Source organism: Pinus tabuliformis, chromosome 4_1, assembly GCF_031772625.1.
Source record: "Pinus tabuliformis cultivar Carrire ecotype Pingquan chromosome 4_1, CPIR1, whole genome shotgun sequence".
Classification (NCBI taxonomy): Eukaryota; Viridiplantae; Streptophyta; class Pinopsida; order Pinales; family Pinaceae; genus Pinus; species Pinus tabuliformis.
This window is the reverse complement of record NC_142303.1, coordinates 914,174,222-914,197,950: the sequence shown is the minus strand read 5'-3', so window position 1 is coordinate 914,197,950 and position 23,729 is coordinate 914,174,222. Positions and strand designations below refer to the sequence as shown.

The following is a 23,729-nucleotide window of genomic DNA, read 5'->3' as shown; positions in this document are numbered from 1 at the left end:
AAAATCCTTGTCGGATTTTCTCTAAATATGACCGGAATTTCCATAACTTTCTAGGCAACTCCTCCACCTCGGTAGACTATGCACTAGAAAAAGGGAAGAAGGTGGTCACGTGGAAGACAAATATTAAGTATGATGCACTAAGTCAATGATTGGGTCAGTGTTTTTTCATCCTGTTCATTAAATATCACTTTATTCTCATCCAACGGACAAGATGAAAAGGCACTGAGCCAATCAATGGCTTAGTACATGGTGCTTGTCCATTAAATATCACTTTATTCTCATCCAACGAACAAGATGAAAATGCACTGAGCCAATCATTAGCTTAATACATGGTGCTTAATTTTCATCTTGTCCATTAAATATCACTTTATTCTCATCCAACGGACAAGATGAAAAGGCACTGACCCAATCATTGGGTTAGTGCATGGTACTTAATATTTGCCCCAAAATATGAAACCCCATGTACTAAGCCAATGATTGGCTCAGTGTTTTTTCATTTTGTTCATTGAATGAGAATAAAATAATATTTAATAGATAAAATGAAAAACACTAAATATATCTGAGTGGAGAAATTGCTCAGATTATCTACCCATCGGGAAAGAATCTGTTCCCGGTGCCGGAGAACGGTAAGGGCAATGGTTCGTTGGAGAATGTGTTTTGGGCAACCTGGGGATGACCACCGACGTGGCTAATTAATTATGTACCTTTTCTGTAGTCCGTAGTTACTCCCAACACAAATCGTTAACCCGCGCCATTCAGTGATTTGAATTTATCAGGGATATGTGTAGTTTCAACGAGTGCATTGCCAAGGCTCTGTCAGTCGAGTTGCCGACAGCATCTCTTCACGGACAAGATCATACCCGGGTGTTCGCAGGGCGCTGTTCTCGCCTCTGCAGTTCATTTGAAAGGGTCAGGAATCATAACAACAGGTATAAAACCTCTTGTTGTCTATTGCTTGAATTAGAAAATGCAGATGCTTTAGTTAGAAAGTTGTATGGTATTCTATTGGCTGAGAAGGAGCAGAAGGCCATAAAGGATCATCGAGAGGTGAAAGAGTTACTGGACGCACTGGAGAAATGCATGTCACATTTTGATGAAGGGATTGTCGCAGTGGATAATAAAATCAAGAAATTGTATAATGCTCTTATTAGAATTTTCTATATAAAGTGTTTTGTGTTGTTCAAAAATTGCAGAGATTGTATCCTCTGTCAGTTTTATAATTATAGTTGAGCCGTTGTTGGCTCTTGGAATTGCTTCGGCACCCAGGGATTCAGATGTAAAAAATTACTAATATAATTGCTACTTTGTCCATTGTTTTAATAATCCGTCGTTATTAGATGGGACGAAATTTCCCTTTCTAACTAATTAGAACTTTCGAGAATCATAATCTCAATTTTACTCCAAAGGGTAAATTTAAAGGCAAAGTTGAACAGAAATATGTTGAACCAAAGGATAAATTTAAATAAAGATATACATAACGGAATGATAAATCCAAAAAGCAAAAGCCAAATGAGTGGACAAATAAACTAAAATAAGGCTTTTGTGTTTTCCTTCCATTTTGATTTATGCCTTTTTTAACTCTCTATTTATATTCCAAGTGTTTTGCTGATGGTTGATTAATTATTAAAAAAGAAAAAATTGGTTGGTTTTAGTGTATTAAGTATTTTTAGGTCCTATATCACCAACAACCACATATTATAAAAAATATATATATTTGTAAATTTGTATTTTATTGGGTATAAATTTAATTATTTAAAATGTTTTTCAAAATTTCTTGTATTGATTTTAAAATTTAATATAATTTTATTTTTATATTATATTTTTTAAGAATTTATTTTGAAAACACATTATTAATTGTTTTAACTTTTTTGTTTATTTAGATAGGATAATTTTTATTTTATTTCATGGAATTGGTTTTTTATGTTTTTTTATTAATTAATTTTTATTTTGTTTGTATATTAAATCTGTTTAATTTTCATATTATAATATTGGGTAAAATTGTATTAAATTGCAATATTATTTATGGTTAATTTGATAGTGTATTATTATTTTTGTTTTTTTAATAATTTTGAAATACTACTTTCTGAATATAACATGATTAAAACATGGTAATAGAAATCTTATTTGTTCTTTTTTTTTTATATCGATAATTTATATGTATATTCTTAATAGATATTTATCATAAAATCATGTAGCTAGCATGAATCTTATTTAAAAATGACAAATATTTACTTATTTAAAAAAAATGGTGTTCTAAACACTTTGTGGAAGAATGCCCTTTTATAATGTCATGGAGTTTTTCATGTAGTTTCTTATTTAAAACTTCTCTATTTGTGTTTATGCTACCCAATCATTATTTAAGAGCCATGAAGCATATATATCTTTTATTGGGTCAACATGACTATGACAAAGTGTAGGAGACCTTTTTGAGTCCTAGATACGAAAAAGATCAATTTTCACATTTTCATGAATTGGTGTTAGTTTACATGCCATGCACTTAAGTTAGAACTACTATTCTCAAATCAACATAGAATAATCATAAATTAGTTTAACCACTACATATTTTATTCCTTGCCAATGAGATTGGTTGAGTATGCATAACCATTATAATATTTAACATTGGAGGGAGGTTGATTTCAAGATGGTATAATATGTACCTCAAATTAAGAAAAATGTCAATATGTGTTTAAAAGGATATATTTCTATTTACTTAGGATATTGAGAAATTCATTAAGTGTATACTAAAAGATCACTCCATGTCAATAGCATAATGATGCTTCAAAATTCATGATAAAGGTCATTTATGTTTTCTAACACAAATGTAACATGTCCTAAATATGATAGATATATTACAGTTTGTTGATTGAGTATGTTGATGATACCCTTATTTGTCCATACCTAGTTTTCCAAAAGTTAATAGAATATAATAACCATTATTTTGATGCTAGTAAATATTTCATAAAAGACATAAAATTATTTAAATAGTATGGAAATATAGATGATTCATAATTTAGTATTGGAGAAACTTGACTACTACTTACAATTTTTGTTTGCATCCAATCTTAATAATTTATTAGATACATATACAATTTTCGCTTCACCATTCACTTCAAGATTAAAAAGAAGAAGAAGGTGTCTTCGTTATTTTTATTTGGAATGATTGAATTGAAAGGAAGCCACCAAACATATATATTTTCGCTCCATTCACTAATACATCTTTCCAACTACATCCTTGAAATTATCTTTCTAAATGTAGGGAACATGAGACCATTATTTTGGGATATGAGGAGACTATTTATTGAAAATATCCAATCAATATTAATTCTAAAATTATGGTTTTATTTATTTGAGCTTATTTCAACTTTGAAATATGCACTTTTTAATATTATTTTTAGGAAATGCTATCAGTAAGATTGTCTTGTGAAACCTTGAATAGGAAAGGGTCATGTGGCTTTGACTAGGATGTGTAGAAATTTGTTTTATATGGGGCTTATTAAAAGCCTATGAATTTGAATTCAAAGGACTTACATATATAGACATAGAAGTTAGATTATAAAATTGTTTAATTGATAATTTTTAAGGATTTAATATTTTTGCTATATATAGTATTGTAGACAACTATTCTAGTTTGAAAATTCATGCATATAGAATGTAGGCTAATATTCAATAAAAAAACATGTAATTTACAATTATAATTGGTAAAAAAAAATTGGCCAATATCATCCATTTAATAATATATATGTAAAAAATAAGCTAATTTTTAACCAAATTGGTGAATATTTTTTTAGAAAAAAGTCCAAAAAATAATCCATCTGCCAAATTTCGCCCCTAAATTTTTCCGTGGTTTCATTCATTGGCATAATGTCAAGAGTTTAGTCATTTGGAGGGATATTAAAAAAAAAAAAAAAAAAACCCTAAAAAATTGGATGTCCAAAGGAAAGTAAATATATCTCTAGATAAAGATCAATTCATAAAGATCTAAAATTGAAGAAAGAGATGAAGTGATCGGAAGAAATTTAGTGATGTAAATTGGGGAAAAAATTCAATGGATAAGTGGAAGAAAGTTATGATTACACAAGGTAATTTGTAGAAGATAAATAAAACTTGATACCAAGGTTTGATCAAATACACTCACATTTGATAGATGGGACAAGTGGAGAACAAGAAAATCACATTCCAATGGATCTAGGAACATGTTATGATTATTGAACATGAATGATTGTAAGGGATCTCACATGCATGAAGTGGAAGAAAAATAGGTGTGAAGGATCTTGTCACTCAAACATTCAACTTGAAATTAATATAAACTATGTAACCCTTGACTTGAAAATTAGTTTTTATGCATTCTCAAGAATCACTAATCAATCCATGATACTTCCAATGAAATAAGAGTTAAATTCTAATGCTTTAAACAAGGCTAAAATGAAGAGATATTCGACTCTTTCAAAACATTCTTTGAAATCATTTCTCTAAACAAAGTGTTTTTTTACTACTCCAATGTATTTTGTATAGTATAAAAGAAGCCCTTCCAAAATTTAATTACCTCTACATTTCAAAATGGAAAATAATACAAGCTTCCTACAAGATTAAGAATATTACATTGACACTTGGTGTATGATCTATCTAGTGATAAAGAATACATGCACAATGAAGACAACCTATTAGATAGGCCCTGTGTGTGTATATTGTTGCAAACCATATTATAGTTTATGTGGCATTTGGTTAATGTTGAGGATTGTCTCCCTTTTAACCTATAATAACTTGTGACTCTACATTAGAGGCTTCCCAGCCTTGTGCATTCGACAGTCATGGAGGTCTTCGAAAAGCACCTTAGTGTTGTTGGCTAGATCACTGCAAGTCTAATGGTGCGCCTAGGCACATGGATCTTTGAGGAGTTCTTATCTCCTTGTGGCCCTCTTGATGTCTTTTGAATCTCGTGGACTCGAGATGTTTGATGTTAGTTGAAGCTTAGGAAGTGTAGCACTAGTAAGGGCTATAAAACCATAGAGGTTGTGAAAAAATGTTGCCATATATTCTGTTGGTTGTAGAACCTCTGCAACCAAACCATAACTAAATCTATGTTGAATGGCGAAGTTCGCAGAGAGAAGTGCCATAGTGAAGTTAGTCGGGGACCTTAATCTTATAGTCCAATTTGATACACTGATGTGATTGGTCTCAGGGAAGACCTAGCCATGGAATCCATTGATTGGCTCCTGATATTATGCCTTATTATTGTTGGTAAAAAGGAGGGTGATGTGGCCCAAAGGCTGCATTCGGAAGTCTTTTGATCGACAGTGCACTGAGCGAGTGGGGAAATGTAAGTTGGGCCACTATGGCAGACATGTGAGCATGACGGTCTTGTTATTAGCCGGGGTGGACCCACCTAGTCAGCCAACCCATCGAGTCAACCCCAGAGCAATCTCAAGAGTGCATGAGAAAGGGGGTGGGGTGACCAGTCGTAGGATGTCATGGCACTGTTATGATGTGTAACAATTGGAAACAATGAAGGTGTCAAGATGTGACCAACCAACCCACGTGGCTCGGGGACCATATCCTAGAGTTTGTTTTTGGCATGCAAAAGGGATAGAAAGGCAAATTGGGCATTGGGCTAGCTATGCTTACAAATTAGAGGCAGGGAGTGTTCCCATTGGTCGAGATGGAGCCAATATGACAACTCATCCCTAAGGAAAAAATCCCATGAGCTAAAGAGGGAAGCCCGTTTCAAAGGAATGAGATGACGTGGTGCTAGGATGGCTTGTCACAGGGTGTCGTGAATCTATGACGACATGTTCCAATTAGAGGTAGGGTCCATATGGAGGCATGGCCACCCGGTCCACATAAACTCAAGGTGTTCCTCCCCATAAGTTCAAATGGTGCATAGTATGGAAGTGTCGGGATGTTGGGGTTGGGATGGCATGTCCCGGTGGTCCCTGCCCTAGAGGGACAAGAATGTTAGCTAAGGCTAAAACATACTTACCATGAAATTTTCCACATCCCAACCAACATATAATACATATGCCTATCCTTCAGTGAACAAATAAGGGCTATACACATCACATAGGGGTTCCTCCCCATATCCTTTCCTCATGGACATAATGGTCCCAAGAATATCATATCACATCAACCAACCAATGGTGATGGTATGCCATGAGTACTCACTGCCCCATAGGAAGTTATTCAAAAATCCAAAAAAAATACCATATCCAATGTCACAACCATTGGTTGTCCAAACCTTCAAAATGCTAGCTAGCAAACACACGCATTGCCCAAAAAATCATTAAATAACATTTCAAACATCATTGTAGTTAGTATACACTCCAACTAACACTTGCGAGTAGGATACCCTCAACTCACATTCAGATATTACCCATAGGGTTGAGCTCCACCCTAGATCTAGGGATCCATGCATTAGTACCATGCTACATACTTGGATCACAAGGTGACCCTTCAATTATGCATGCCATAAATGATTTAAAACCAACTTTTAACACCTAAACATTTGTTTTATTAGTTTTATAAAAATTATTATGAAACCCCTTTATTGAGGGACCTACCATTACTTAGCCATGATAGAGCCCATTCAGTCCAATTGTTGAACCTAGATGCTAAGATGCCACCTTTAACAACCCTCCCTACCTGCCCTAGTGGGATGGATACTACTTGACAATCCAATTACCCTTATACTATTGAGGAATGGGATTAAAATGTTTTTATCTTTTCCTCCATTCCATTTCTCGTGCCGAGGATCTGAATTTGCTTAATTGAGGGTTATGGCTTCTCTCTTTTCACTTGAGTGCCAAGACTCAGAACTCCATAGCTTCATTTTATTAACTTTTCATTGGCCCTACCATATATATATAATGCTTGCAGAATCTCACCAAGGTCTCGACAACCCCAATGTTTATATATATATATATATATATATATATATATATATATATATATATATATATATATATATATATATATATATATACCTTGTCTTATCATATGATTGACTGCTCATATGTAGGGCCCCGCCTCTATGCCTCTGTGCCAATAAAATTCTGCCGTGTCACTTGCTATGGTGGTCCTCGTCAATGTCTCATAAAAGACGTGGAATTTCTGGGCATATCCCCACACATTCACACTTCAATGTCATCTTGCATAATTCCAATAGGATAATGTGCACATAAGTTATGGGGGGTTCACCCCTCAGAATGGGAGGTAAGAGGAATATCATCGATCATCAGATCAACAACTCACATTCATTCTGACACCCTCCCTCACCCTTTTTGAAACGACAACAAGAGGTTTCAAAGAAGGAATTATCAGGTTTTCCAATTTTCTCATGGTTTTCGCTGATAGGCGCACGACATCAAGATGGGCCCGCTTTCTCTGACCACCATGTCATCCCACTTCACCTTTTCTTGAAGCTTTCATCCACTACTTACCTTTATACCTCCATGATGGAGCCTATATGAAATTTCATCATGATCCTTCCCCTCCCAACAGATCAACTTGGCCTCTCTTCTTGTCCCTCGAGGGTTGGGACCATTGGAACACGTGATTCCAACCCCAACACCCCGACACTTCCATAATATGCACCTTTTGAATTTCTCGAGAGGAACCCCTCATGTTTACGTGGATTGGGGAGCCATGCCTTCATATGGCCCATACCTCTGATTTTCACGTGTCATTATAGAGTCACGGCACCCTATGAGAGGTCATCCCAACACCACGTCATCTCGTTCCTTTGAAACGAGCTTCCCTCTTTAGCTCACGAGATTTTTTCCTCAGGGATGAGCTATCATATGGGCTCCATCTCGACCAATGGGAACATTCCCCGTCTCTAATCTATGAGCCTAGCTAGCCTAGTGCCCAATCAGCCCTGCTATCCCTTTTCCATGCCAAAATCCAAATCTCTATGATATGGTCAACGAGCCACATGAGTCAGTTGGTCATGTCTTTGCACCTTCCTTGCTTCCAATTGTTACACATCATAACGGTGCCATGACATCCTACTACTGGTCACCTTGCCTCCTTTCTCCTGCACTCTTGAAATTGCTCGAGGGTTAACTCGAAGGGTTCGTGGTGGGCCCCAGTATTGCAGCAATAATGCTGCAACTCCTAGGGCTCCCTTCTTTAATTTTATCAACCCGGTAGTTCGTAACAAACTTGGAAGCGATGGTGCTGTATGCACAAGTACTAGCTCTTGCCGCAGCTGTCACTTGATCAGCTGGCACAAGTCCGCTAGGAGCTTAAGCCAACTTCTATGAGCTCTTAGAAGAAGATTTTTAACTGATGGATGAAAGCTAACTCAAAGGAGGCTAATCTACTTGCAGAAAGAAACTGAAAGCGGAGAGGAAATGCAAACCCTAGTTCTACCAGCTAGTCCTACTGATGCAAAGGAGAGAATGCAAACTACTGAAAGAGATGCCATTACTTCTATGAACGTAAAATACATGTGTCTAGACTACCTCTATCTGAAGAAAACATCTTTTTGTATTTTTGATTAAGTCGTCAGTTTCATCATGCATATGCTTTCACTGTTCTTTGATTGTGCAGGGGTGGATCAAGGAGGAGAAATGCTTGGAAGAGGTCGGGAAGGTTCAGAGAGGGTCTAAGGAGTCCCTAACACCTTTCCAGAGAGTTTCACGGAGTTTGGCTACCAAGAAACCTCATTCGTGAGCTTCTACAGGAAGTCTGCAGGGGTTCTACAGGATGTTCAGGAATTTCGACAGGATGTTCAGAAATTTCTACAGGATGTTTAAAAATTGGATTTTGGAGGATGGGTGAGTGAGGGAAGATGCATGAATGGATATGGAGGTAGGATAGGGGTCTGAAATGTCCCAGGGACTGGTGGATGGAGTGGTGAGAAGGTGTAGATGGCTAAATTGGCTCAAAGAAGGCTGAAACAATGATTGCACAAAAAGGTAGGGTTACGTGGGCAAGAGGACAGATGTGAGATGAGGAACCTAGCTAGGAGATGGAGCAGATGGATCTGATGAAGCTTAGGTGGATGAAAGAGTGGTAGAGATGCTCTGCACCGTATACATTCAACTGAATTAACAAAGTCTTGCAAGTAATCAAAGTCCTAGCTAATCTAATCTAACTAACAATAAAGTGAATGAAAAACAGCTTTATTCGAAAGAGAACCATGTTTATCAACTATGCAATGAAACATTTTAGAGATCTGAACACATAACCAACTTCTGCAAATGAAAACCGTACACTAAGGATTGCATGGTAAAGCAAACTAGTGGTTTTGTTTGGGACAGCATGGTTACTTCAATTCCAGCCCCTGATCCAATAAGGTAGAGGTGAAACCAAAAGTGTTTGTTGACCCTTTTTTTGGAGCCTTTTTCCTGTTATTATCCTACCAACTAAATCTGAACATGAAAAGCTACTTTAACCATCAAAAGCAATCTAAATAACAAAGCAAGATTTAAATCTAAAATAACAGATTTTATTCTAAGAATGCAACAGAAACACATAAAGATAAACAAAGGAGGTACTGGGCACTTGAGATGGGCCCAACCCCAAGAGCTACAACCTCCTAAGAGAGATTTAGAGCTGGTGCAATGCCGGATTCATCTTTATTGAGCAAGAAAAGAAGAGTTACATCAAAACTGTCCACAAGGGAAAGCTTGAAAATGTGCTGAAATGCAAAGCTAATCTATTGACTAAAATCGAACTACAAGCTAGCTAACTTCTGCCTACAAAGTGACTAACTACTGGCTAACCAAAATGAGGCCCTAAGCCTTCTTATTTATACAAATTGAGGACCCCAACAGTCCTCCTAAACTTTAGGGACTCGGCTGCCCAAAACTTGTAGTTAACAGTAGTCCTACTTGACTTGCTTGGCTGCCCTTGTGATAATCGATTTGGTGGCCCTTGAACTCCGAGCTGATGGTGGAGAATTCGAGGTAAGGGCCCATAAATGAAGGGGACACCTTCCTAAAAATCCTCTCCACGAATTTGGCTGCCAAGTGCTCATTTAAACCTTTGATTTTGTCTCCAAATTGACCAAAAAGACTACACAAAGCACACATTAGACTTGTTGGCATAATGACTAACCCAATTCACTCTATTAGCATAAATATAATAAAAAACATGCAATAAACTAATGAGAATGGTGGATTAAGTCGAATTAGGAGGTTGAATGAGCCCATATAATTATCCATTTTTGGGGCTCATCATCTCCCCCTACTGAAAGTGTTGCTCATCCTCTGAGCAACTGATCTATCTCCTCATCTTTGATGGCCCTAGTGGCCTCCTTGTCATGCCAAGCTTCTGAAGTGATGTCCTCTTCTCGGTCATGAAACCATGCCTTTCTCTCTGCTTCTTCCCACTGCCTGTGCTCCTTTTCCTAGAGAATTCTCAGCTTCCTGTAGAACTGTCTCAGCATCCTGTAGAGAGGCCTTTGTGTCCAACATTTCCATTCTTTCTCTCCAGGTGGATGTCTTCGGGCTTCCCTGTTCATATGTGATGGATATATCTGAAGGAGGCTCCTCATTTTGTTTAGCTTTTGTGTCCTTAATGACAATTTGCTCCTTTGACTGTGGTTTGGGTTTGCCCACTTTTATCTGTGTGCTCCTTTTTCACTTTAAAATACATGAAGGTTTGCCTCTTTCCCTTCCTTTTTGGTCTTGGAGGTGTGCTAATGGTGGCAAGCATGGTTGCTGCCTCCCTCGCCAAAATCTCAGGCGATTTTCCCTTTTTGTTCCTCTGTTTCTAGACTTCCTGTAGAAAGTCCTGTGCCGACTGTTTTCTGTCTTCCTGTAAAAACTGCTTTCTGGCTTCCTGTAGAAACTGTCTTCAATGTTTCGGTCTGCTTGGCTGGGGGTGTCTTGTATTTTAATTGTGGTGTGGTTTCCTTGGTTGTGCCAACTCCCATTTGGGCTTTCTTGGCCTTTTTTCCAACCTTTTTTCCTTTTTCGCCCTCTCTGTTTTTGTTGTTGTCTCCTTTTCCTTCTCATCCTCAGCGGTCATGTCAAATTCCTCTTTTTCCTTCTATTCTTCCTCTGTTTTTCCCTCTGCTTGAATGTCTTGTGCTCCCTCATCAATGTTCTTCTCAATTTCTTGAGTTGGCATGGTGTTGAGTTTGTGTTTTATCCAAAAAAAGGAAAATTGTTCATGGGAATAGTCATTTCACTACGAGAGAGGATAGCTGAATTTTCTTCTTTTTCTGGGACCAAATAAGGAATTCTTCATGCTCCTTACAACATCAAATGATAGTAATTCCCTTGTGTTAAAATTGCTGTCACCTAGAATTGGTTTGTCTGTTTATGAAAGAATTTTTTTACAGAGTAGAGCATAAGGACATTGATTTTTTCCAACACATTGATAGATATGTAAATTCAGGTTTTTCCACACACAGAGGTCGGTCTCTACTGATGCATGTCTTCTTTGCAAGGGAATTTTTTATTTTCTTCTTTTTCTTTTTAAAACTGATGAGGAGATTTCGGAAGCAGAAGAAAAGAATGGGTAAACTCACTGAATCATGCAGGCAGACTTCCACTGTTCTCAATGCACAGGAAGACTTTTTACTCTCATTTTTCAATTTAATGTCGTGTTTAATTCGCCATTTTGCACCAACAAATCATGCACAAAGAAATCTCCCCGATCCTACCTCATTTTGAGCTTGAACTTCGCTGAAAATTCCAGGTTTTCTTTCTACATGGCTGTTTTCTGTGTTTCATGTAGAAGACTTCCTGTAGAAATGCCTGTAGAGCGCCCTTGCACCTCTGAGCGAGCCTGATACGCAATAGAATCTCGAAGACAGGTAGAGAAACTAGTGGAGGATGACTAGTTAATCATTTTGTGCAAACTTCAGTTGAGGATGTGGCAAGTGAAAATGAACAGAAGTTTGTGAGTTTCAGCCGAGCGTTCTTAATTGCTGCGTGACTTGTGGTGAAGGAGTGAGGTGGCCAGGTGTACGTGGCGACATGTAGACTGCAGTGCTATGATGAACTATATGTTCTCTTCTTGTTAACCAGTTGCACTAGAGTTTAAACGACCAACACTACCTGCTTTTTTAATTTCACGTGAGTTGTCTAACACGTACGCTGCATGATTCCTGGCTGATTGCTAGAGAATTTCACAAGGAACTATAAGCTTAATCCCACCACTTCATTCGTTATTCACTTTCGGATCATATTGATGCAAATAGAGGAGTTGGTTTAGACACATACTTGCAAGTCGGATGGTTGCTGTGAGGTGCTGTGGCCTTTCATTTGCTGCATGCATTGGTTTCTGTGGTTGCATGATGGCTTGGTGGCTGATTCATGGCTATTTTTTCTTTTGCAGGTATCCTCTGGCTGGATCCATGCTGTAGGAGCTGGCTTCATGTTCAGATCTGCACCCTCAAGCTGCTGCTGCTGAATTTTCACAGGACCGAAACTTGTTTTCGCCATTGCTCCCGAACGATAGACCGGATCGATCTGAAACTTGTTGAGCATGTTCCTATCATCATGATGCACCTCCCATAGTAAAATTGTGATCAATAGATGCACAGATTTCGAGAAAAATGGAAAATGGCTGAAGGTTACCGAGATCAATTTCTCGGAAACCGTGCATCGGAATCCACTGAAACTGCTTGGGTAGGCTACTATCACCCATATGCATCTCCCCATGAAACAGGTTTTGAAATGGATGCACGGATATGGAGAAAATGCAAAAATGGCTGACGGTGATGGAGGCGGATTTCTTGGAAACCGTGCACCGGAATTGGATGAATTTGCTCGGGCATGTTGCCATCGTCCTTATACAACTCCCCCTATAATATTTTTTCAAATGGATGCACGGTTTTCAAGCTAGGGAAAAAGACAAATTCTGTTCTATGTATTTTTTCTTCAAAGCAGTCTGCAAGTTTTTTCATGGAAAGAAAAACTGAGCTTTGGCTGTGATGCAGGCATGGAGATGATGGAGGAGGAGTTTGAAGATTGCAGGAGGACTTCTGAACCCTTGAGGAAGCTTTCATGTTTTCCAAAATACCTTTTCCAAATCCATTTCTAGCTTCCTATAGAAATCCTGTAATTTCTACAGGAACTTCCTGTAGAACACACAGTTTTGAGGAAAGAAGCACAATGAGATGGAAAAAGTGATGGAAAAGGGTGAGGGATGGAAACATGGATGCTTGCAGGCCTCATGGATAGATTCTCGGCCTTCAGGTCCTCTTCAAAGATCAATTTTGGCTCGTTTGTATGCTTCCTGTAGAAGACACAGAACTTCCTGTAGAAGACAGAGAACTTCCTGTAGAAGGCACAGAACTTCCTTTATCTTTGTTTTGAGCGATCCTCTTGACCTGCAATGTCCTTCTTGCAACCTGCAATTATCCAATGGAAATTAGGTTTATTTTTTTTTTGAAAAACAACTAGGGCGCCTCATGGAGGTTTTCACCCTAATTGCCTGCCTTGGGTGCCTCCAAGGGAGGTTTTCACCCAGGGATCTTATTCCCTTTTTATTTTCTCTTCTTTCCAACCCATTGACTGCCTCATGGAGGTTTTCAATCAATGAGCCAATCTAAGGCGCCTCCGAGGAGGTTTTCACCTTAGATTTTTATTTTCTTCTTATTTTCATTTTTTCTCTTTTTTTTTTTTTTTCTACCCTACCCTACTTGAAAAACAAAATCATTTTCAAGTGTAAGAATACTTCCAATGGAGCCATGTGCACATCGAGATTAAAGGCAAAATGATGTGGAGGCTTGAAATGCATGCTTTGACAGCTACCCGGATTTCAGAGACCAAATGATCTGACTTTGAAGGGATCAAACATAGCTGAGGAAGAGAGTGCCATTGCAACTTAGTGACGATCTGAAACCATATCTCAATATAGCTCTGATATCCTTGGTCCTTTTGCTGATCTGGATCATGTTTCATGTCACCTTCTACCATGACTTCCTCATCTTCCTCTTTGTGCTGATTTTTCTCTTGACTACATGGAGGGTTTGATGGTAACCATGAGGGAGATTTCTTGATTTCTGCTTCTGATGTTTTCTCTTCATCAAGTACAGCCCATGGTGCTTTGATCTCCTCTTTTGAATCTTCTTTTGCCTTTGGTCCTTCAATGTCGTCAATATAATCTCTGCTTTGTAGCACTCTTCCTGAGCTATGGTGAAGATAATTGAGCTCAAGAGGAGTCATTTGGACATGTTGTGTCTCAGCATTGCAATTGTGTTGAGCTGCTCCAATGGGTAGGTTTGGGAATGGTGGTACGGGTAGTTGAGTGGGGGTGTATATTTGAGATGGATGTGGATGGGGTTGTGGTTGGGCAGGCATTTGGGGCTGCCTTGGTAGAGGAGGAGGCGATGGTTTCGGTTGAGCAGGTGGTGGAGGCAAAGGAGCAGGATGAGAGTTGTACTGGGGCCTCCACCCTTGATGAGGTGCATTCCACTGAGGCCGTGGCTGAGCATAAGAGTGAAATGAATGAGCAACTGATTGGACATAATATGGATCTGTGAAGGAACAAGGAGGAGGTGTGAACCAGGAAGGATGAGCAGGGGGACCCCAAGAAAGCATGAAAGTGGCTTGATAGGGGTCATAATAGGTCTCGGATGTCCCTTGTAGTTCCTGCTGGTAAGATCTAGGTCCATGTGGACTCCTTTGGTTCATATAATGGAGTGGTTCAGTGGCTCCTTTGGCCCTATGATATGCAGCTTTAATTCCGGGCAAGGAAGGGCACTGATTCGTAGGATGGTATTCTTCACAGATGAAACACGCTTCTAGGGAGTGCATTGGACATTCGTTCCTAGGATGCTTTCTAGCGCACCTAGAACAAAATATGTCCAAAGCCCTCTTGGCTTCCTCTTGCTTCCTTTGGATCTGCAAGGTATCCAGTTGCATGGCAAGAAACTGCCTCATCTCGCTCTTGAAATCTTCCATCTGATTTGCAAATTCGTTTTTGGACAAGGTACTGCTCCCAACATTTCTATTTGTAGCCATTTGCTCCAAAGGAATGTTTTCTTCTTCTTCTTCCCTTGAGGTTCTTCAAATATGTCTTGTTGTCCACCTAAGGGTTCTTTGATCACAGCCATTGAAGAAGAGAGAAGGTTGGTTGTGTGAAGCAGTGGGGGTGTTGTGCAATCATTTTCCTGAATTATCTCTACTCCTACAAGGCATGAAAGGAAATATTTTTGGTTGATTTTGCTTTTTTCTGCTTGTACCTGAAAAACTAAAATAGATTGAACTGCAACTAACTATCTTGCTGAAATGAAAATGCGGAATTGAAATGAAAGCAGGAAAGGACTAATCTATTTTGCTCAAATGAAATTGCAGGAATAAAATGCTAGGCTACGCTTGCGGAATTGAAATGCTAATCTACGCTTGCAGAAATGAAATTGCGGAATTGAAATGCTAATCTATGAAAGTAGGAAATATCTACTCTACTTTTGCGGAAATGAAATGAAATAAACTACTTAGCAGAAGGTTGTAGTGGAAAATAGAAGAAAAGAAGCAATCACCAATACTCTGACGCTTCCCCGGCAACGGCGCCAAAAAGAGTGGTGGGCCCCAGTATTGCAGCAATAATGCTGCAACTCCTAGGGCTCCCTTCTTTAATTTTATCAACCCAGTAGTTCATAACAAACTTGGAAGCGACGGTGCTGTATGCACAAGTACTAGCTCTTGCCGCAGCTGTCACTTGATCAGCTGGCACAAGTCCGCTAGGAGCTTAAGCCAACTTCTATGAGATCTTAGAAGAATCTTTTTAACTGATGGATGAAAGCTAACTCAAAGGAGGCTAATCTACTTGCAGAAAGAAACTGAAAGCGGAAAGGAAATGCAAACCCTAGTAAACCCTAGTTCTACCAGCTAGTCCTACTGATGCAAAGGAGAGAATGCAAACTACTGAAAGAGATGCCATTACTTCTATGAAGGTAAAATACATGTGTCTAGACAACCTCTATTTGAAGAAAACATCTTTTTGTATTTTTGATTAAGTCGTCAGTTTCATCATGCATATGCTTTCACTGTTCTTTGACTGTGCAGGGGTGGATCAAGGAGGAGAAATGCTTGGAAGAAGTCGGGAAGGTTCAGAGAGGGTCTAAGGAGTCCCTAACACCTTTCCAGAGAGTTTCACGGAGTTTGGCTACCAAGAAACCTCATTTGTGAGCTTCTACAGGAAGTCTGCAGGGGTTCTATAGGATGTTCAGGAATTTCTACAGGATGTTCAGAAATTTCTACAGGATGTTTAAAAATTGGATTTTGGAGGATGGGTGAGTGAGGGAAGATGCATGAATGGATATGGAGGTAGGATAGGGGTCTGAAATGTCCCAGGGACTAGTGGATGGAGTGGTGAGAAGGTGTAGAGGGCTAAATTGGCTCAAAGAAGGCTGAAATAATGATTGCACAAAAAGGTAGGGTTACGTGGGCAAGAGGACAGATGTGAGATGAGGAACCTAGCTAGGAGATGGAGCAGATAGCTCTGATGAAGCTTAGGTGGATGAAAGAGTGGTAGAGATGCTCTGCATCGTATACATTCAACTGAATCAACAAAGTCTTGCAAGTAATCAAAGTCCTAGCTAATCTAATCTAACTAACAATAAAGTGAATGAACAACAACTTTATTTGAAAGAGAACCATGTATATCAACTATGCAATGAAACATTTCAAAGATCTGAACACATACCAACTTCTGCAAATGAAAACAATACACTAAGGATTGCATGGTAAAGCAAACTAGTGGTTTTGTTTGGGACAACACGGTTACTTCAATTCCAGCCCCTGGTCCAATAAGGTAGAGGTGAAACCAAAAGTGTTTGTTGACCCTTTTTTTGGAGCCCTTTTCCTGTTATTATCCTACCAACTAAATCTGAACATGAAAAGCTACTTTAACCATAAAAAACAATCTAAATAACAAAGCAAGATTTAAATCTAAAATAGCAGATTTTATTCTAAGAATGCAGCAGAAACACATAAAGATAAACAAAGGAGGTACTAGGCACTTGAGATGGGCCCAACCCCAAGAGCTACAACCTCCTAAGAGAGATTTAGAGCTGGTGCAAAGCTGGATTCATCTTTATTGAGCAAGAAAAGAAGAGTTACATCAAAACTGTCCACAAGGGAAAGCTTGAAAATGTGCTGAAATGCAAAGCTAATCTACTGACTAAAATCGAACTACAAGCTAGCTAACTTCTGCCTACAAAGTGACTAACTACTAGCTAACCAAAATGAGGCCCTAAGCCTTCTTATTTATACAAATTGAGGACCCCAACAGTCCTCCTAAACTTTAGGGACTTGGCTGCCCAAAACTTGTAGTTAACAGCAGTCCTACTTGACTTGCTTGGCTGCCCTTGTGATAATCGATTTGGTGGCCCTTGAACTCCGAGCTGATGGTGGAGATTTCAAGGTAAGGGCCCATAAATGAAGGGGACACCTTCCTAAAATTCCTCTCCACGAATTTGGCTGCCAAGTGCTCATTTAAACCTTTGATTTTGTCTCCAAATTGACCAAAAAGACTACACAAAGCACACATTAGACTTGTTGGCATAATGACTAACCCAATTCACTCTATTAGCATAAATATAATAAAAAACATGTAATAAACTAATGAGAATGGTGGATTAAGTCGAATTAGGAGGTTGAATGACCCCATATAATTATCCATTTTTGGGGCTCATCAGTTCGCTGACCAGGTGGGTCCATCCCGACTAATAAAATGATCGTTGGGATCACATGTATGCCATAATGGTTCGGCTTACGTTTCCCCACCCTCTCAGTGCACTATCGACCAAAATACTTTCGGATGCAGCCTCCAGGCCACGCCACCCTCCTTTTCGCCAACTATAATAAGGCATAATCTCAGGAGCTAATCCATGGATTCCATGGCTAAGTCTTCCCTTAGACTGATCACATCAGTTTATCAGATTGAACTATAAGATTAAGGTCCCTGCCTAACTTCACTGTGGCATTTCTCTATGCAAACTTCACCATTAAACATAGATTTAGTCATGGTTTGGTTACAGAGGTTCTACAACTAATAGAATCTATGGCAACATTTTTCCACAACCTCTATGGTTTTCTATCCCTTACAATTGTCACCCCTCCTAAGCTTAAGCTAGCATCAAACATCCTGAGTCCACAGGATTCACAAGGTGTCAAGAGGGCCACAAGGAGATCATAGCTCCTCAAAGATGCATCTGTCCAGGCGCACCATTAGACTTGCAGTGATCTAGCCAGCAACACTAAGGCGCTTGTTGAAGACCTCCAGGACTATTGAAAGCACAAGGCTGGAAAGCCTCTAATGTAGAGTCATAGGTTATTATAGGTTAAAAGGGAGATAGTCCTCAACATTAACCCAATGCCACATAAACTATAATATGGTTTTCAACAAATATATACACATATGCGCTATATAATAGGTTGTCTTCATTGTAATCAATTGGCTGCAACAAACAACGTTCTTGTGTTGATCATGCCATATTCTGGTTTAGGGCCTTATGGGCCTTTCAATGTTTTTAGCATTTCATAGTCTATTAACCATTCATGTGGATTACAAGATCACAATTTATATATCATTTCTGTTTACATACACCATTTCAAGCCAAAAATGAAACCACATGTTCATTATGTTTACAAGCATCATATCAATCTAGAAATGCAAACACGTGTTTATTAACATTGCAAATACATAAGAACACTTATCTTGGAATGTTTTTGGCAACTGAGTTTGGTACAAGGACTCTCCACCCAACCATAGACAATTGCAACCAAGATTACTTGCAGCAGTCACACCTAAGCTAGATTATAAGGCTTGAGGTGGAGCGCATTCAAGAGAAACCTTCAACGAATACACAGTTGAGCCGGATGCACCCTACCTTTGTACTGAAGGAAAATCAATACTTTTTTTCATGTTTATGCTCAACAAGTCTCGATAGGTCCTTTAGCTAGTTTATTAGTCTCCTCAAAGCTCAAAAACATAGCTCTAAGTCCTTCTTTCTATCCCTCTTCTCTCTTGTTATATGTTGAATGTTGGTCATGGAAAATTTTAGGGGCGAATGTTCGCCCTTTGGCGAAATTAAGGGGTTTTAAATTTTTAGTGGGCAAATATTTTGTATCATAGTACATTTTTACAAATCACCTCAAATAGCCCACCTTATTTTAAGGGAGAGCGTAAAAAAGGTAAATTTAGCCCTTGAAATTAGGAGTTACAACCTTCCATTCGCCCTAATTTTCAAGAATAGGTTTTATTTAAGTGAATCCTATGGGCCAAATACCATATTTATAAAAGGGGTACGGTAAATTAATAAAGATATAAATAAATGAGAGGTATGGTAAATAAATAAAACATTTTTTATATTTACTCCATAAGTCACCTTATATACATGCAAGGGTGTAAACAAATAAAAATATAAGTAAAGTGGAGGTATGGTAAATAAATAAAACGTCTTTTTATACTTACTCAAAAGGTATGGTAAATAAATAAAAATATAACTAAACTAGACGTATGGTAAATAAATAAAACCTCTTTTTATATTTAGTCCATAACCCTCATTCTATTTATGAAGGCTCAAAAAATAGGTTTTATTTAAGTGAATCCTATGGGCCAAATGCCATATTTGTAAAAGAGGTATGGTAAATTAATAAAAACATAAATAAACGAGAGGTATGGTAAACAAATAAAACATTTTTTTATATTTACTCCATAAGTCACCTTATATTTACAAACACTCAAAAAATGCATTATATTTAAGTGAAACCTATGGGAGAAATACTATGGGACAAATACGAGCTAGATTATTATTAATACCATGCAAAAAAACATTATTAACCCTAATATTAGTATTAATAAAAATAAAAATGGCACATGGAATTGACCCATGGTATTCACCAAAATGACACATGGTATTGACCCATGGTATTCACCTAGAATGTAGCCTATTTAAATGGGGGAATTAAACCAGCATAGATCCATCTTCACTCTTGATCTACTAACCCCCGAGAGGTATCAAATGTCGTGATATGCAAACTAGCATAGAGTGAAAAAATATTTGATCCCTCTCGGGGCTTGGTGGATCAAGAGTAGAAATGGATGTTGTAATTTAATGTATGTTAAACATTTTAGCTTGGTTAAAATAAAAAATAAAATAATAATCAACTATTAATTTTATTAATTTTTATAAATTACTAATAGTAATTTTTAAGCTCCAGGTTTATGATAACCCATGGTATTGACCCATGGTAATACCATGGTATTCATGTGAGCATAGACTATTTAAAGGGGAAATTATATCATCTTAGATCCATCTTAATTCTGGGTCTACCAAGTGTTCAAAGGGATAAATAGATTTCATCCCCCTAAGAGTGGTAGATGTGGAGTTAAGATGGATATAGGTTGGTTTTTATGATAATGAAGATATTAAATAGACTTATGAAATTATATTGTAAAAACATCTTAAGGTGAATGGTTAAAGCACAGACATTGGACAAGTATATTTGTATACTTCTATTTTAAACTGAAACAAATCCAGGGCTAAAAGGAATGGATTGATTGCACTAGTCATCCTTCTATAACTTTCCAACATAGGTTGGAGTAAACAGATTGTAATTTGGGTAATTTTTCTAACTGCAAACAGGAACATACTTGTGTATTGGCAGGGTGGTTGCGAGGTCCCTAGAAGTGATGAATTTGATTTTTTTTTGGTTTTATATATAGTATTAGGTTTTTCCTCATGCTTTTTGTGAATGACACGGGTGAATTTTATCCTACACCGACTAGGTTATTGATATGTAATTTCGGTAATTTAGATTTCAAAAGATATTTTAAAGAAATGCAACGATTTCATTTTTGTATTGAATAAACACAATATTCTAATGGAATTCTGCATTTGTGGTTTACCTATACAGATTCCATGGAGAAGTATTAGTGGTGTGACATCAATTGTCCTCAAGCAAAGGCTTTAGTTTTACTCTCTTCTGGAAGCAAATACTTTCATCCAACATTTTTGAGTTCCATGAAAAATTTGAAAGTCCTAATAGTATTCAATTATGGGTTCAAGAGAGACATAGTATTCAATTATGGGTTAAACAGTTCCACACTGAATGAAACAATGTAAACTTTGAAACGGGAACTGATACTGTTACCCGTTTTGTAGAGGTGGCAAAAAAATGGCCCGATTTTCAAAAGTGTTGATGCAGAATACACATGTTTTTTTAAGAACATGCTTTTTGGAACTTTAATTTTTTTCATGTGCATTAAGTGGGTGAGGCTCGGTGAATGGTAGTGATTTTCATCCTGATTTTAAAAAGTGTGTATTCTGCATCACACCCTTTTTTTAAAAGACCTATTTTTTGACTTTAAATTTTCTAGTGTGTGAAATGTAAAAAATTATTTTCTAAATTTGATAGTTTTTGAAGTCGTCATTGTATTCATATTTTCTTGTTCTCTATCTTAATTTTTTTTTTTTTTTAGTGTGCTTTTTATTGTTTTGCGTTTTTAAATTATAAAGTCGATAGTTTGAATTTTAGATAATCTACATATTTAGACATCTTTTCAACCCCCTTAATTAATTTTTCAATCCACATGAAATAATTGTTTCTAAAAAACAACATTTTTTAACAATGGACATAAAAAATAACCATTTTTAACATAAATATAACAAAAAAACTAAACGTTTTGATAATTTTTTGCTAGAATTAACATGTCAAAATCACAATTTTTATACAAAAATATTAACTAAAAATGGTCAAATAATAGTTTTTTTTATGAATTTCATGTCAAAAAGATAATAATAACTACTTTTTTTTCAAAAAAAAATGATTAACTTAAAAATCAATGCAAAAATCACATATTACCAATATTGAACGTATAACAACCCTAATTGAGTGTTTATTCTTCTCATAAAATGTCAAAGTCAAAACATTGCAAAGCTTGAGTTACAAGCATAACTTAAATTTAATCAAGAATGTCACGTAATCCAAACTCTTCGTCCTCTAGAGTTTCATCATTGTCCTCTTCCACAATATTTTCTGTTTCATTTTGCTCATTTTGCTCATTTTCCTCTTCCAGTTGGTCTTTCATGTCTGCAAATCCCCCAATATGTGTCTTTCCATACATTCCATGTAATGGTGGTTGGGGTTCCTTTGCCTTTTTTGCCACACGTGATTCACTAAAGTCCCCTTTCTTCAACCCAATTTCTTGCATTGCATCTGGAAGAAATTTAAGAGCATTAATTCTTTGCTGAATGAAATTGCATTGTAATGGATCTTTCTCAATTGCAATGCAATTTCTTCCTTTTTGAAGGCAGCATGCTAGTGTTGTACCTAATTATCAAGCACAAAAAAATAATGAAGTAAATTAGTACAATGACATATTAATTAAAAAAAAGAACATATTGAAATTCAATTCCATGTGGCAAAACGTACCTGAGCCAGAAAATAAATCCAGAACCCAATCTCCTTCATTTGAACATATGTCTATAAGATAGTTAATCAATAATTGTGGTTTCTGATAAATGTTAACTATCTCTCCTTTCATTTCTTTGTCTTCATATGTTAGTTTTCTCACAACAGCATCATAAGTCAGTATTTGGCTATGACTCTTTTTGTCCACCCGATTAAAAATCATAGACATATGGCTATCATCTTTTGCCCAACTATCAATATGAATGAACTCACAGTCATTTATAAATTGTTGATCTTCATTGTCAAGAAGATTTGACTTTTGCCTGTAACATAAAATAGTAAAAGTTCAATTAACTTGTACATAAATTAATTTTTCAACATTAATCAAATATACCTTTAAACATCTTACCATGTAAGCTGCATCCTTGAATTTGTTTTCCCCTTGAAGCTTGACAATAACATTGCCAACTGTGTGTCTGAATGAAATGTCACAAATCTCCATAATGGTGATGACGTCACTTCCTTAAATCCCGCCACCACTTTATTAAAAGCTTGATAAGTATAAGGGTCATTATCATAGCAAATGTTTGGAATATTGAAACCATGGGGAATATCTGCAATAACGAGGGCATAATCCCTTTTTGGTATGAGTTTCGCAATGTCTTCACAGTCGCCTTGTATTACTTGATATTGAATAGTGTCTAGCCCATTCCAAATGAAATGATTAAGAGTTGGATCAAGTTCAACATTCTTAATACGTTGCTTTCTCAGTCTTTCAATCTTTATTTTTTCAATAAAAGTCTTGAAACTGTCTGGTGCTCCATTATCTTCTTTCTTCATCTTTTACCAAACAAACAAATGTATGTGTAAGTTTTAATTTAAATTAAAAATAGTACACAGATGATTAAAACTGAATGTATAAATCAAGTTACCTTTTTAAATGCAAGATAAAAAGCTTTCAATGTTGATGTAGAACTTGAATCTGGATAGTTGCGTACAACATCATCCCAACTATCTTCATTCAACAATTTAACCATTTGTTCCTGAATTTTCATGTAAACTTTGTGACTGCATAGATAAAGTAAGAAAAAGTTAATATACTGATATGTATAACAAATACTACCAATAACAACATGTTTTAGTTAAAAGATAACTATAATCCTGGAAATAAGTAAAAATAATTCAGCAAACTTACTTTTGAAATTCTTCAGACATTTCTTCCAATGATAATTCCCCCGACTTCACACGAGATAATATTGTTTTGACAATTTTTTCATCTTTCACTCCTTGCATCGCCCTCCAAGGCGTGATGGTCATATCGTCTGGAAGTTGCTTCAGTTCAGGCGCTGATTTATTGTTGCTACATATCAATGGCTTAGACTTTCTGACCTTCTGGTTTTTAATGCC

At 37.0% G+C, this 23,729-nt stretch overlaps 1 protein-coding gene and 1 pseudogene across 1 annotated transcript; one reads left to right on the top strand and one right to left on the bottom strand.

Moving 5' to 3' along the window:
• Nucleotides 1–676, top strand: part of LOC149179118 (uncharacterized) — a 46,540-nt pseudogene extending 45,864 nt beyond the window's left edge.
• A 114-nt stretch (nucleotides 677–790) lies between these two features.
• Nucleotides 791–23,283, bottom strand: LOC149179117 (uncharacterized). The gene is made up of 3 exons (XM_089422357.1): nucleotides 22,732–23,283; nucleotides 22,344–22,645; nucleotides 791–888 (listed from the first exon to the last, which is right to left on the bottom strand). Exons 1-3 carry the CDS (start codon nucleotides 23,160–23,162, stop codon nucleotides 791–793), a joined length of 831 nt encoding a protein of 276 aa, XP_089278483.1. The 5' UTR covers nucleotides 23,163–23,283.
• Between the last annotated feature and the right edge of the window lie 446 nt (nucleotides 23,284–23,729).